Below are 15,382 nucleotides of genomic sequence, written 5' to 3'. Positions count from 1 at the left end.
AGTTCCTTCCTTCCATTCTCTTTCCTCACTTCCGTCCTTCCTTCCTTCCTTCCACCCTTCCTTTCTCATTTCCTTCCGTCCTTTTCAATTCTTTCTCTCGCTCCCTTCCATGCTTCCTTCCTTCCTCAGTTTCTACCTTTTCTTTGCCGTTTCTCTTGTCTCACTCGCGCTCTTCCTTCTTCTCTTCCCTTTCAAGTTCCTTCCTTCCTTCTCTTGCCTCCCTCCCTTCTTCCCTTTCTTCCTTTCTCAGTTCCATCCAGTCTCCCTCCCTTCTTTTTTGTTCTCTTCTCTTCCCTCGCTTTCTGTCTCCTCTATCTTCATCCCTCCCTCCGGTCTTTTTCCATTTCTTTCTCTTTTCTTCTCTTGTCACCTTCACTTTCTCGCCCTTCTTCCTTTCCTTTCTCAGGTCCCTTCCTTCCTTTTCTTTTAATTCTTTAACTCTTCTCTTGTCTCTCGCTCCCTTCCTTCCTTTATCAAGTCCTTCCTTGCGTATCTTGTATTTCTTTCTCTCTTGCTCCCTTCCTTCCTCAGTTCCTTCCTTCCGTCATTCTCCTTTCTTCCCTTACTTCCTTCTCATTTTCTTCCTTCCTTCCTTTTCTTTAGTCTCTTCTTGTCCCCTCTCTGTATCTCTCCCTTCTTCCATTCCTTCCTTATTAAGTTCCTTCCTTCATTTCTAAGTTCCTAAATTTTCATTTCTCTCCTTTTCTCTTCTCTTGTCTCTGTCACTCTCTCCCTTCGTCCCTTCCCTTCTCAGTTCCTTTCTTCCTTCTCTTTTCTCTGTCTCCCTTCTTCCCTTTCTCAGTTCGTCCTTTTCTTTTCCCTCTTGTCTCTCTCGTTCTTCCTTTCGCAGTTCAATCAATCCTCCTTTTGTTTTTTTCTTTCTTTCCTTTTCTTTTTCTTGCTTTCTCGCTCCTATAATCATCCCTCCCTCCAGTCTTTTTTGCTTTCCTTCCTTTCTTTTTCTCTTGTCTCTCTCACTCACTCCCTTCTTCCATTCCATTCTCAGTTCCTTCCTTCCTTTTCTTTTCGTTCTCTCTTCTCGTCTCTTTCTCCCTTCCTCTCTCAATCCCTTCCATCCCTTTTCTCTCTCCCTTCTTCCCTTCCTTCCTTTCTCAGTTCCTTCCCTCCCTTTTCTTTTCTGTCTCCCTTCCTTCCTTCCTTCTTTCCCTTCTCTCTCCCTTCTTCCCTTCCTTCCTTTCTCAGTTCCTCCCTTCCTTTTCTCTCTCCCTTCTTCCCTTCCTTTCTTTCTCAGTTTTCTTTTCTTTTCCATCTTCTTGTCTCTCTCACTCTCCACTTCTTTCTTAAGCTCCTTCCTTTTCTTTTATCTCTTTCTTCTTGTCTCTCTCTGCTTTCTTCCGTTCCTTCCTTCCCTTTCCTCTCCCTTCCTTCCTCCCTCCCTCCCTCCCTCCCTCCCTCCCTCCCTCCCTCCCTTCCTCTTGTTTTCTCTCCTTTCTCCTTCTCTCCCTTCTTCCCTTCCTACTTTTCTTTTCTTTTATGTCCCTAACAGTCTGTTTTCTCTTTCCTTTATCTGTTTCTTTTCTCTTTTTCTCCTCTTGTTCTCTTTTCTCTCTCGCTCCCTCCTTTCCTTTTTCTTTCATTCTCCCTTTTCTCTTTTCTCTCTCTTTCACTTCCTTTAGCAGTACCTTCCTGCCTAGGTGCCTTCTTTTCTTTCTCCCTCCCTCTTTCCTTTCCCTCTCTTCCTCCCATCCTCCCTCTTTTCTTCCATACTTCCCTTCCTTCTCCCTTCACATCTTCCATCTTTCACTCTATTTTCCTTCATTTATACAAATACTTGGAATTACCCAGTATTGAATTGTGCCCTACAAATTGCCTTGCCTTATTTTCTTTGTTCATTCTTTCATTCATTCCCTTGTCCCCCCCTCTCTCAGTTTCCTCCCTATATACTTCCTTCCTCCTCTAGCTCATTCTGACCCGTCTCTCTCTTTTTCACTCTTTCCTCTTCCTTCCCTCCCAACCATCTTTCCTTCCTCTCTGACTAGCTTTCTTCCATTAAACGAAACTGCTTGTGAGTTACGCCACGTAAACATAAGTATTCACGCCCAGGCCTCCCAGTTTAAATACATTGGACAGATGCCGTAAACAGCGCTTTATTTGCCGTCCCACATGCTGCTTTTTCTGCCAAATAGAAAGTACACACACTGTGTTTACGGCAAGGTTTCCACCTAAACGCGCACAAATGTATGCTAGCGTAGTGCGTAAAAATTCCCACTCGGCGTGGGTGTTTCTCTGTGTAATTGAGTGTAAATGATAGCTTTCGGGTGGTTTAGCATTCCGGCACACATAACATTCAAATTAGATGTAAAATGCTTTTTTTTCTTCTTCTTTTTTTTTTATCCTGCAAGGTATCGAGCGCTCGTTTGCACGTTTATGAGCTCTCGGCGCTAGTTTTACATTTGTTTATTGGACAACCACAACACACAGTGAACTACGAGACACTCGTAATACTATTTATAGACGAGTACGTTTGAAATACAAGCAAATTGGAGTATTTTTCCCCAAAGAAGTAGCATTTTAACTAGAGATAGACTGATTATCGGCCAGCACGATTATCGGCGCTGATATTTGGATGTTTGACGGATATCGTCGTCTGCCTTGTTCAAAAGCCGGTCGGCTGATATGAAAAATATCCATTTAAAACTGGCTCAGATGCAGCCATGCTTCTATCTCCTGCACTAGTATTCACCCCGTCCTCTGATTGGCTAAATGGTAATTGTAAATGGAGTTACACTTGTAGTGCGCCTCAGGCACGAATGGAGCTATTATTTTCTATTTGTTTAATTCAATAAACGTGCTTTAGGCATTTCAATAAAGTTCAGTGTTTGCATTATTCAATTTTTTTACACTTTTACTGCAAATATCGGCTCCAAAAATCAGCCCTTCTAACTACTAATCATCGGTATTGATCCTGAAAAACCCATATCGGTCGATATCTAATTTTAACCCCTTGTTGCCTGAATTTACTGAACATCAAATTGCTTTGGAGGATACATAAGTACATGAAAATAATAGTAGTGATGAACAACATGTAGAAACTAAATAGAAAAAAAGGGAGAATCCTAAATAGGTTTAAAAATAAGAATAAGAATAATAAATACAGGACAATACAGAAAATTATTTTTTTTAAAAATTAAATCTAAATAACGAATAAAATATTGCTGAGCCCCTAAATGGACATCCACAGAAATAAAATACATTTAAACAATTTGGTGTGCACTAGAAACTATCTGGTGCCCACCAGATTGTTTCTAGTCCGCACCACACCAGTCTGGGGCGCACCAGATGGTTTCTAGTGGGCACCAGATAGTTTGTAGTGCACACCAGATAGTTTGTAGTGCACACCACATCCTATCTGGTGGGCACTAGATTGTTTATGGTGCGCATTAGATTGTTTCTAGTGCACACCACATACTATGTCGTGCGCAGTAGTCTGGTGCGCACCGGAGGCTTTCACCAGATGGTTTCTAGTGCACACCAGATAGTATGCGGTGCGCACCAGATTGTTTTTAATGTGCACCACATTCTGTCTGGGGTGCACTAGACTGTTTCTGGTGCGCATCAGGTAGTTTCTAGTGCGGACCACATACTATCTGGTGCGCACCTAATTGTTTCTGGTGCGTACCACATACTTTTCATTAGATGTTTCTGGTGCACACCAGATGGTTTCTCCGGTTGGTTTTCTGGTGCGCACCAGATAGAATGTGATGCGCACCAGATTGTTTCTAATGCGCACCACATACTATCTGGGTTTCTAATGTGCACCGGATGAAGTTTCTAGTGCGCACCAGCACATCCTATCTGGTGCGTACTATATTGTTTCTGGTGCGCATCAGATTGTTTCTAGTGCGCACCACATACTATGTCGCACCGGATGGTTTCACCAGATGGTTTCTAGTGCGCACCAGATAGTACGCGGTGCGCACCAGATTGTTTTTAATGTGCACCACATCCTATCTAGGGTGCACTAGATTGTTTCTGGTGCGCATCAGGTAGTTTCTAGTGCGCACCACATACTATCTGGCGCACACCTAATTGTTTCTGGTGCGCACCACATACTTTTCATTAGATGTTTCTGGTGCACACCAGAATGTTTCACCAGATGGTTTCTGGTGCGCACCAGATTGTTTCTAATGTGCACCACATTCTATCTGGGGCGCATCTAATTGTTTCTAATGTGCACCTAATTGTTTCTAATGTGCACCTAATTGTTTCTAGTGTGCACCAGATTGTTTCTAGTGCGCACCACATCCTATCTGGTGCGCACTAGATTGTTTCTAGTGCGCACCACATCCTATCTGGTGCGCACCAGATTGTTTCTAATGTGCACCACATCCTATCTGGTGCGCACCAGATTGTTTCTAGTGCGCACCACATCCTATCTGGGGCACACTAGATTGTTTCTGGTGCGCATCAGGTAGTTTCTAGTGCAAACCACATACTATCTGGTGCGTACCAGAATTAGGTGCGCACCACATACTTTTCATTAGATGTTTCTGGTGCACACCAGAATGTTTCACCAGATCGTTTCTGGTGCGCACCAGATAGTATGTGTTGCACACCAGATTGTTTCTAATGCGCACAACATTCTATCTAGGGCGCACTAGATTGTTTCTAATGTGCACCAGATGAAGTTTCTAGTGCGCACCACATCCTATCTGGTGTGCATCAGATTGTTTCTAATGTGCACCAGATAGTTTCTAGTGCGCACCACATCCTATCTGGTACGCACCCAATTGTTTAAATGTATGTTTTTTCATTTTTTAAATTTATTATTAATTTTCATGTCATATATTATTCCATGTTATACTGTCATTTTTTATATTTTATACCTAAAATATTTTATACATGTTTTTGATATTAAAAAAATTGTATTTGACTTCAAATGGATTGGACGTCGAGCGCTGTCACTGGCAGTGAATGAATTAACCAGATATTAAGTGTGCACCGTATAGTATCTGGTGCGCACCAGATTGTTTAAATGTATTTTATTTCTGCCAAGGTCCCTTTAGGAGCTCGGTAAAAAAAAATAAAAAAAAAAATATTTTGGGGGAAAATAATTTTTTTTTTTAAAATAAGGAAAAATGTATTAATGAAGTTCTTTTCATTTTTTGAATTCTATTATTAATTTTTATTTTTATTTCATTTGTAATTTTAATATTTTATACGTACAGTATATATGAAATATATTCTATATAATATTCTTTTCTCATTTATATTTTATGTATAAAATATTTTATACATGTTTTTAATATTTAAAAAAAATGTATTTGACTTCAAATGGATTGGACGTCGAGCGCTGTCAGTGGCAGCCAATGAATTAATTAAAAAAAGAAAAAAGTGTGGCGTCCAATCATCCTTCTGCTGTGAATCTAACTGAGGTTATATTCATTCAATTTATGTCAACCCTCCCACCTCAACAAAATTGGACAACCCATGCAGACTATGAGTTAATATAAAAAAAAAAAATCATGTTGCGTCCAATCGTCTTTCTGATGTGCATTGAAATGAGTTCATTACTCGTAGACATCCAATCCATTTTACTTCAAATGGATTGGACGTCTGGCGCCGTCAATGGCAGCCAATGAGCTAATATTTAAAAAAAAACTAACACATGAGCATGTGTGTGTTTTCACAGTGCTGCGTCGGTAGCTGTGGTTTGAAGCCGCCGTCTATTTTAGACTTAAAGAGAGGGGGGTTAGAGAGAGAGGATGTGCTTTCAGTACATGTGTGTTAGAGTGTGCATGCTCATATATGATATCTGCTGTGTGCATTTTCTTCATCTGTTACGTGTACGTTTGTGGTTATATATACGGTAGAATATTCAGTGTAAGAGTGTTTCCGAGTACATGTCTTCATATGTTGGTTTGCGTGTGCGTAGACAGAGTACATATAGGTTGTGTGTGTCCACATATGGCTTATATATGTATTTGTGTGTGCGCAGCTGTCTTTGTAGTGTCTCCGTGGCGTATACAAATTGAAGAGTGGAGCTCCGCGCATTTCTAAAAATAACTGGCCGATCAATAATTAGCAGTCGCCGCCTCTTCCAGGAAATATTCAATATTGTTGATGTCATCATATGCACATGTTACCACATTTACATGGTAGGGGAGGTCTCAAATTCAGTGGTTGCCATTGACAACGACAGACGTCCGGTCCATTCAGAGTCGTCAATGGTGGCCAGTGAGTACATTCAGGGGCACTTCAGGTTGTCTCAAAATCAACAGGAAACAACTTTTACATGCAAAATCAACAGAAAGTGACACAAAATGAACTCATTGTCGGCCATCGCTATTGCACTGCTATTAATCTTTGGGTGTGAATGCGCTGGTTTCAGTGCCATCGTCGGCGATAGACGTCAATTTAATACTGACCCGGAGGGGGCAAATGTAGAGGGATGGAAGGAAAGGTGGAAGAAAGGTAGGAAAAGGGTGAATGAAGGAAGTGTGGAAAGAAGGAAACAAGAAAGGAAGGGTGGATGGGTGCAAGCATGGAAGGAAGAAAGGATGGGTGGAAGGAATGAAGGAAGGTTGGAAAGAAGGAAGGGTGGAAGAAAGGAAGGGTGGAAGGAAGTGTGGAAGGAAGGAAGTGTGGAAGTAGGGAAGGAAGTGTGGAAGTAAGGAAGGTTGGAAGGAAGCAGGGACGGAAGGAAGCAAAGACGGAGAGAAGCAAGGACGGAAGGAAGCAATAAAGGAAGGGTGGAAGGAACGAAGGAAGGGTAGAAAGAAGGACAGGTAGAAGGAAGAAAGGAAGTGTGGATGGGTGGAAGAAATGAAGGAAGTGTGGAAGGAAGGCTGGAAGGAAAGAAGCATGGAAGGAAGGGAGGGTGGAAGGAAGGAAGCATGGAAGGAAGCAAGGAAGGGTGGAAAGAAGGGTGGAAGAAAGGAAAGATGGAAGGAAGGGTGAAAGAAAGTAAGGGTGGAAGGAAGGAAGGAAGTGTGGAAGAAAGGAAGGAAGCATGGAAGGAATGAAGGAAGGGAAAGGGAATGAGAAAGTGGAAAACAGAACAAATGAAAAGGAAAAAGAGGAAGGAAGGGTGGGTGGAATGAAGGAAGTGTGGAAGGACGTGTGGGACGGACGGACGGACGTGTGGGATGGACGGACGGAAGGAAGGAAGGAAGGAAGGAAGGAAGGAAGGAGGTTGGGAGAGAGGGACAGAAGCAAAGGAGCAAGAAAGAGAAAAGGGAAAGAAAAAGAATTAGAAGGAAAAAAGAACAGAAAGAAAAAGGAAAAAAGAAAGAAGGAAGGGTGGAGGTAAGCTTGGGATGTTGGAAGGAAGGAAGGAAGGAAGGAAGGGAGGGTGAAAGGAAGGAAGGGGGATAGAATAGTGGAAGGAAGGGTGGAATGAAGGAATGGAGGTAGGGAGGAAAGGGAATGAGCAAAACAGAGAAAGATAAGGGAAAAAGATGGACAGAAGGAAGGAAGGAAGGAAGGAAGGAAGGAAAAGTGAGAGAGATAAAAAAGGATGGAGGGAAGAAATTGAAAGAGAGTGCCTGTAAAAGTGAAGTAAAAGGAATAATAGCGCATAAAAGCAGAAGAATGGCAAAGGCACAAAAGGGCATGTAAGTAAAGGAGATCCCGCCTCCCCTTCCCCAACACTTACCAGGGGCAGCCAAGTTTTGAACCTGCGCAGGGACCTGCACGTTGGCCTCTGAGGCCAGCGTGAGGCGTCCCCCTTTGGCCAGTCGCTCGCACAGCAGCGTGATGTGCTTCTTGAGGCGCGTCGTATCCTGGGGCAGAGTTAGCACGGCCCCGCCGGCCTGAGCCAGCGTGGTGGCCTGCTCCTTGGGACTGCGAGACAAGCACGTCCGCAGAAGGTGGGACACCGCCGCGTCGCAGCACTCCTCCCAGCCCTTAGGGGGAGACACACCGCAAAATTATCCTTCACGTGGCGTCCCATCATCCTTTAAATAAGTTTATCACTAGTAGTCTATTGGGGATAAACTCATTGACCTTTGACAGTTTATAAGCCTAGTGAATATTTTGGTCATTAAAACACATATTAGCAAGTATTATGATCCTATGTTAGCTGCTATGCTAGCAAAGCTAGGCCGAGGGCTAACTTAACACAAAATGTCCCCTATGTTAATGTCCACTATAAAAAAAGACCCGTCCAACAACGTCAACAACACCGAAAGAGTTACAGCTGTGTCCCTTCTAGCCCCGCCCACCCCATGCTGTTAGGCCCCTAATGAGTCCTAATGACAGGTCATCAAGTCCTTAATTACGCCAACAGAGAGGGAAGATGGGAGTTGACAGAAGAACAAGAGTTAAGAAGAGAACATGATGACAGACGTGAAGATGATGCTTCAAATTCAGACGTTTGAGACCGCTGCAGTCTTTAACATTAATTTGTGGCACGATGTATTGAAATCGCATTAGCTCTTCACTTAAATAATGAAACATATGACACAAAAATGTCCTGTGCAATGGACAGAATCCTGGCTGCTTGCTAATAAAAATGTTTAATGCCTCGCGGCTATCCAAACTTTGGCTCCAGACAGACGGCAAGAGTTGAAGAGTCGCGGTGGAATGCCGCTCAACATCTTTTGAGGTTACCGTCAAGTCCATACAGCGGAGAATTTTCTGGAAATTAACGTATGTATAGTCATTGGCTCATCCCAGTATAAATTGGGGTGAGTGTCTAACACAATCAATGAATGCTTTTTAATATACTTGGTTGTAATGTGATTCTTATATTAGACAACCTCGGACTTAAAGACTTGGGGGCTCAAATAAGCCACAATTGTTCTCTTTTACGAAAATTTGTTATTAGAAACACATAAAATATCTCCATTGACTTAAAAATGTATAATATTTAGTTTTGACCTACGGAGGGCGCCATGTTTTACGCGCGCAATGCACACTAGGGATGATGACGCGGTTGGGCTGGACTGGGAGAATAGCTATGCTAGCTAGCAAGCGAAGCTAGTATGACGACTGGTATGATTTTGTCACATTCTGTTGCTGGTCAGATTGTTTTGTTACAGATCTGTGGAATGAGTTCCCGACGTTGTACCCAGTGGCGGACTTGGCAGTTTTGGGGCCTAAGGCGAACATATCCAGAGGCCCCCTTCATGGGTCAGGGGTTAAAAAGGTGAGAAGGGTGTGCAGGAAATATATTCCGGTACAAACTAGGGTTGTCCTAAACGACAAATTTTCTCCTGATTAGTCAGCGGACTAGTTTTACGATTAATCAACTAATCTAATCATTTAAAAAAAATTTTTTTTTTTTACTAATTTAGCAATGAAATTTTTGTTGACGCCTATTAATTCACAAAACTATTTTGGAACACTTAAATTCTTTATTAAAGTACAAATAATCATGTAAATAAAAAATAATCACAAATAAACAATGAGGTTAAATGCTGATAGCATTTACTAGTGCAAAAGAATGGAAAGTAAACAGATTCAGAACACTGACTTTTCCTTTCCAAAATTATTCAAAACAATTCTTTAAAAAAATTCTAGCATTATTATAGTATACTACTATATTTAATAGTATAATAATTATAATACTTATTCATTGCCAATCATATTTGTCATAAAGAGTGTCATTTGAAAGCTATTCTTAGTTTAGAATCTGTAGTATGTAGTATTTACTCAAAATATTATAATATTAATTCTGAAGTATGTGGGATTCACTCCAGAAATCATTATTTATATGACAAACATGACATGCTTTTGCTGTTAACCAGCTGTTGAGTGTTATTGTATGACTGATTGGAACTGTACTACATTGTTTCGCCACAGGGTGGGCTGTCGTGTATTTTATGTTCGGTGTGAAGAAGAAGAAAGCTAAAAGAGGCATTAGAGGCCTGTTCTCAACTTCTCCCTCACTGCACTTTGGCTCTCATGGAGAGCACGTTCGCTCGTGTGTTCGAAATAAACGACAGCCGACGTGCAAAGTAGCAAGTGAGCTGTGAAAAAAAAATAATAATAATAATCAAGCTGTAAAAATAGCGAGTTTAGTGGCGTGAAAACCGCGGGAGAGCTAAGTGAAGCTAACGAACAGTTAAGTGGAGCTAAGCAATGCTAAACGGCGCTAAATGAAGCTAAGCGACTGATACTCAGTCCGTCGTCGTGGAACAGTCCATTGTAGTGCGTGTGTGTGTGGGGGGGGAGAGATAATATAAATGCAAATTATAATAATAATATAAATTCAAATGGCTTTCTTTTTTTTTTTTTGTTATTTGTTTGTTTGGTATGCTGACATAATTTTACATGACGAATAGTTGGGGTGCTGCTGGCTCCGGTGGCCCAAGCCTTTGCTCGTTGGGGCAAAGGCAGCTGGTTGGGGGCCCCCTACTGGTTGGGGGCCTAAGGCGATCGTCTACTTCGCCTGAATAGTAGATCCACCTAGGGTTGTACCTGCATCCAATTCCAGCTCATCAGCAGTGTCTTTAAACCGATCCTAGGCGGATTGCCAAGAATTGACTTGCTGCAATTTGACAATTTGTATATCCCTTCATTGCGTGTTGCATTGTTGCCTTGTTTTTTTCATTTGGCGGCCTCTCATCGCGGTTTTTTCCTTGTTCATTTTTTTTATTCATTGATCCCGACCTACTGTCAAAGACCCTTTTTTGTGTCTCCATTTTCGCGATCGCGTGTTTCTTTGTCTCTTCAATAAACCATTTTACGCAATCCCTATGTTATTGTTGTCTGCTTGCTGTCTGAAGTGAGCCATGTTTTTTAATTCCGTGGTCAAGCCAGCCGCACTGTCTTTTCAGTTGCGTTTCCCTTTCAGGTTTTACCGCAGAGACAGAAAACGCATGTGGATTGTGATTGCTTTGGCTTTGTAAGGAAAATCATGACTTAGGTCCGTGAGAGAATTTTATTCATGCTTAAAACAAAACCATTATACATTATATTTTGTGTGCTTTGTTATGCTTGCATGAGAACATTGTAGCATAGAGCATCAATGTTATATTAATCTGTTTGAGTGTGCCTCCCCATAGCCTTGACTATTGTAGACTGTATCACAAATTGCCCAAATATGGACTGTTATGTTCCTGTGTTTTCCAATATGCACTGAATGAATATAACTGAATAGAACTGTGGCTTATCAGGCTGAGCTCATCATCTTTCTAGCCAGAGCCGGTGTTCAAGGTCTCAGCTCAAAGATGTTTTTGTATGGAAAAATACCCAGGTTTGTGAGATGATGAGTTTCGTTTCTTAGTAAGTTTCGTTTCACGGTGGGCTTCGGCACCGCCCTTTCAACAGTATAAATGTCCAGCCTCTATTGTACTTCTTTGTACTGCTGGGTGATCACAGCTCCTGGCTGGGTCACATCATTTTGTACCCGAGAGCTCTTGTTCATAAAGCCTTCGAAGCAAAGCAATCCATGGTTGGGGTTTCATTCATTTCTCATCGAGCTGTCGAGTTGACATTTGTCTTGGAGTTCTAACTTGAATTTCCCTGACAAGGTCATGTGGAAGTGTAGTCCTGTGGTCTACGCCCTCGTCTGTCGCACGGGAAATGCGGGTTCGAATCCTGCTGGAAACCTTCATGTACTTGCTTTTGCTGCTCATTTTGTGAAATATCACTTTTCCGCTTGGGTTCAAATTGGACGGGCAGAACCGACGACATGTTTATGTAGCTAAAGAGTGACACTGTAAAAGCCTGGCAGTTGCCGCCCAGTGACATCACCGCCCAGAGTGGATTGCGTCATCAACAACAATGGCGACCTACTAGTTCAACTAATTTTTCAATTTTATTAAAACGAAAACATTAAGAGGGGTTTTATTATCAAATTAATGTAACTCAAACTAACATTTATCTTTTAAGAATTACATCTTTCTTATCCGTGGCACCCTTTGAAACATACTCTGGGTTTTTAAAAACAAAAAATTTGAAAATTGAACGGAAAAATAAAACTACAAATTAAAATAAATTAAAAAGTAAATAGAAAATTACATTAAAAGGAGGAGAACATATAGTAAACAGGAATTTAAAAATTATTATTTAAAAAAATATATATATATATTTCGGAGGGGGAAATATATAAGAATGAATAATAATATATTTTAAAAAAATGTATAAATACATAATTAAATTTAAAAAAACTAAAATATTTTTATGTCAATAAAACATGAAAAATAAAACTATTTTTGAAATTTCTTGTATCAGTCACTTAAAAATATGTACATTTTAGTTTTCTATATTGACTTTAATTTTTAAATTTTTAAAATATATTTTCAAATTTTATAATTATTTAGCTGTATTTTTTTAATTTAATTTTGCATATTTAAATTTTTTTAAAATTAATATAGCAATATTTTTATGTATTTGTTTTCCTCCAATTCTTTATACAGTAATATTTGCTCTAAAATTCCGCATTTCATTGATTTCTTAAATTTGAAAGGTTTATCAGTCAATGACAAGAAATTAAATGATAAAAAAAAAAAAAAAAAATCAACTTGAGAGTGTCATTGGCGGCCATATGCAGAGTGTATTTCATATAAATTGATTATTTACACATTCCAAATTCATATAAATAAAAGGCATTAAATCTTATATAGATTTGAAATTTAAAAATTTTGGGGGGACGAGTCATAACTGTAAATTATGAACTATTAGCCACACCGACCAAATTTCACAAGAAAACCATAAATGTTCAATAAATAAGCCACACTGGACTATAAGTCACAGTGTTCCATACAAGATTATGACATATTGATGGACAATATAATGCAAGACACAAAGAAAAAAAATAGTGTCTTGTAGTGTGAAAATAATGGTGAATTCAGAATTCATTATTAGCTGACTAGCATAACGTTTATTCATTCATTTTGCTCAGTGGACTTGCTGAGGATGACAATAATATGTGCTGTCATTTAGTTGAAAAATAAAGTGCAGTTGTACCAACTGTGGCGTGTCCTGCAGCAGAGGCAGCATGCTAGCCTCCAAGATGTTGCTCTGCTCGGGCGTCAGGCCCTGCCACAGCGACAGCAGCAGAACCAGTAGCTGCGTGGAGCTCCTCAGCCGCACGAAAGCCTCCTCCAGCTGGCACGCGTTTTCCTCCGCCGCCTCTGCTAGTGACATGACCTGCGCCAATTCCGCAAAAAAAAAAAAAAAAAAAAGCAAGGCTTAGAATTCCACTTAGATAGTGATAGATGTCCTTGCAGTGACCTTGAAAAGAAAGTGAAGACCCGGACTGAGCTGAACTCTGAACTTCAGTCAAGGTCTGACCCGAAAGTCGTCGAAGAGCGATAAGGACGACTAGCGAGGACAAGTTGAGAGAAATCAGATCCCGGGCTAATGGACCACACTGACTTGACAAATGGCTTTGTAAATAGGAAAAGTCAACCGCTGCAACAGGAGACCTGGATTCAAGTGTTTGGACACAAATAGTATGTTACTTAAAAAGGCACGAAAGTCCAATATTTTAACCATTTCACGCACAAATTATGACTTATTAGCTAACTCTAATAGGGCAGTCATCGGCTGGCATTGACGGCACTAGGTGTCCAATCCATTTTGGCAGTGTTGGAGTAATCCAGGGTCACTTCCTGAACATTTTTCATAGAGTTGTCCGATGATATTGGCCGATGAAAGCATTTACAACTATATCGGAAAATACAGTGGGGCAAATAAGTATTTAGTCAACCACCAATTGTGCAAGTTCTCCTACTTCAAATGATTAGAGAGGCCTGTTATTGTCAACATGGGTAAACCTCAACTATGAGAGACAGAATGTGGAGAAGAAAAAAAAAAACAGAAAATCACATTGTTTGATTTTTAAAGAATTTATTTCCAAATTAGAGTGGAAAATAAGTATTTGGTCACCTACAAACAAGCAAGATTTCTGGCTGTCAAAAAGAGGTCCAACTTCTTCTTAGGAGGTCTAACGAGGCTCCACTCGTTACCTGTATTAATGGCACCTTGTTTAACCCTTTAAGATCGAACGTGTCGGCAGCGACGCGTTTACGCATGTCGTCTTTGAAGCTTCGTCACGCTGTAATTACGTCACCCACGTGCCGCTGGTTGTTCTCATTTGAAAGTGCGGAAGTTGATGTCCACACCAGTTTTTATTTGCAATCAATCGACCAAGAAAAACGGGAGATAATGCCATTTGAGTTTTATAGTTTTATTGCACTCATAAATATGCATTAAAACGCTGCATGAACCATGTATCTATCTCCATATTTCCATCATTTCTTGTCCTTTTTCAAAACCGAAAGCAGCACAAAAGACTACATATCCCAAGATCCGTTGTGATGTCAAGAAGGACGAACCGAATGTGAACATTTTTAATAAATTGCCGAGCTAGGCGCCAACTAAGGAAAAGGAGGCATGAACACCGGTTGGATTGCGCGAGCGACTTTGAAACGTGCAGAATGAATCGAAAACTAAATTTAGCGCAAGCTAATGCATTTTTTCATCAACTCCAGGAATATGAGGAGCTGTATTTGTCGTTTTCCTCGGATTAGTCGGCGTCTCGGCGAGTAGAAGTGACAGCAGCGCTCAAACGGCAGAGGAGTAGGCTGTGTGACGTTCTACGTGACGGAGCTCAGTGACCTGTTCAAAAACAAACTTTATTGAGTGCGCAAAAAAAAAAAAAAAACTATCGGGTCGCATGCCTGAAAAAATTGAATTCAACTGAACTACTTGTCAATATTTTTGAAAATACTTTTTTTGATTGTTATATATATTTTTTTCTTCACTTTGAATATTTTCAATTTTTATATAGATGTGTGTTCGAGAAGCTTGATTGCATGTACGTATAGTTTAGATAAGGTGATGGGTATAATACCTAACTTCACAAAGAGATATCCTCCAAACCCTTTTTGTGTTAGATGATATACCGTATATATTTTTTTCTCACTATTTTGCACTGTATATAACCTGTTTTGACCATAGTATGTAAAAAGGCCAAAAACGCCTATGACCATACCCGCTGTTTGTGTTGAATAGTCAAACATAAAACTATTCAATCTTATTTTTTTCTATTGAATGTTTATCATAACAAGTTGAATAAATATTATCAAGCTTCAAAACGGTTGGTCGAGCATGTTTGGTTGTTAATGGGACACCAACATTACAAATTTTGAAAAAATATTTTGGGATTTCTTTGTCTTTTTGGGTCCAAAATGTGGATTATAATTGGTCAGTGAAGAAAACAACAGTTGGGACATGAAGTTCAAGGTGTCCTGAAAAAAGGGACCCAACTTGGCCATTGTGAACAATTTTTTCTTTGAAATATAAAGGCAACATCAAATGCATGCAAATTCGGCCAAAATAGGCTTAGGTGTTAAAGGGTTAACTCATTATCGGTATAAAAGACACCTGTCCACAACCTCAGTCAGTCACACTCCAAACTCCACTATGGCCAAGACCAAAGAGCTGTCGAAGGACACCAGAGACA

The 15,382-nt window shown here is 40.3% G+C and overlaps 1 protein-coding gene across 3 annotated transcripts in view; it reads right to left on the bottom strand.

Moving 5' to 3' along the window:
* Positions 1 to 15,382, bottom strand: part of LOC130914459 (protein PTHB1-like) — a 233,758-nt gene that overhangs the window by 91,429 nt on the left and 126,947 nt on the right. For 2 of the 3 annotated variants that reach the window (XM_057833669.1, XM_057833670.1), the window contains 2 exons: positions 12,880 to 13,062; positions 7,619 to 7,868 (listed from right to left, as the gene is read on the bottom strand). In XM_057833669.1, the coding sequence (XP_057689652.1) occupies positions 7,619 to 7,868; positions 12,880 to 13,062 (433 nt within the window). Of the gene's footprint in view, positions 1 to 7,618; positions 7,869 to 12,879; positions 13,063 to 15,382 lie in introns of those variants that run through there. The other variant, XM_057833671.1, reaches the window with a different exon arrangement.

This window comes from Corythoichthys intestinalis, chromosome 4 (assembly GCF_030265065.1).
Source record: "Corythoichthys intestinalis isolate RoL2023-P3 chromosome 4, ASM3026506v1, whole genome shotgun sequence".
Taxonomy (NCBI): domain Eukaryota; kingdom Metazoa; phylum Chordata; class Actinopteri; order Syngnathiformes; family Syngnathidae; genus Corythoichthys; species Corythoichthys intestinalis.
This window is presented reverse-complemented; position numbering and strand designations above follow the sequence as displayed.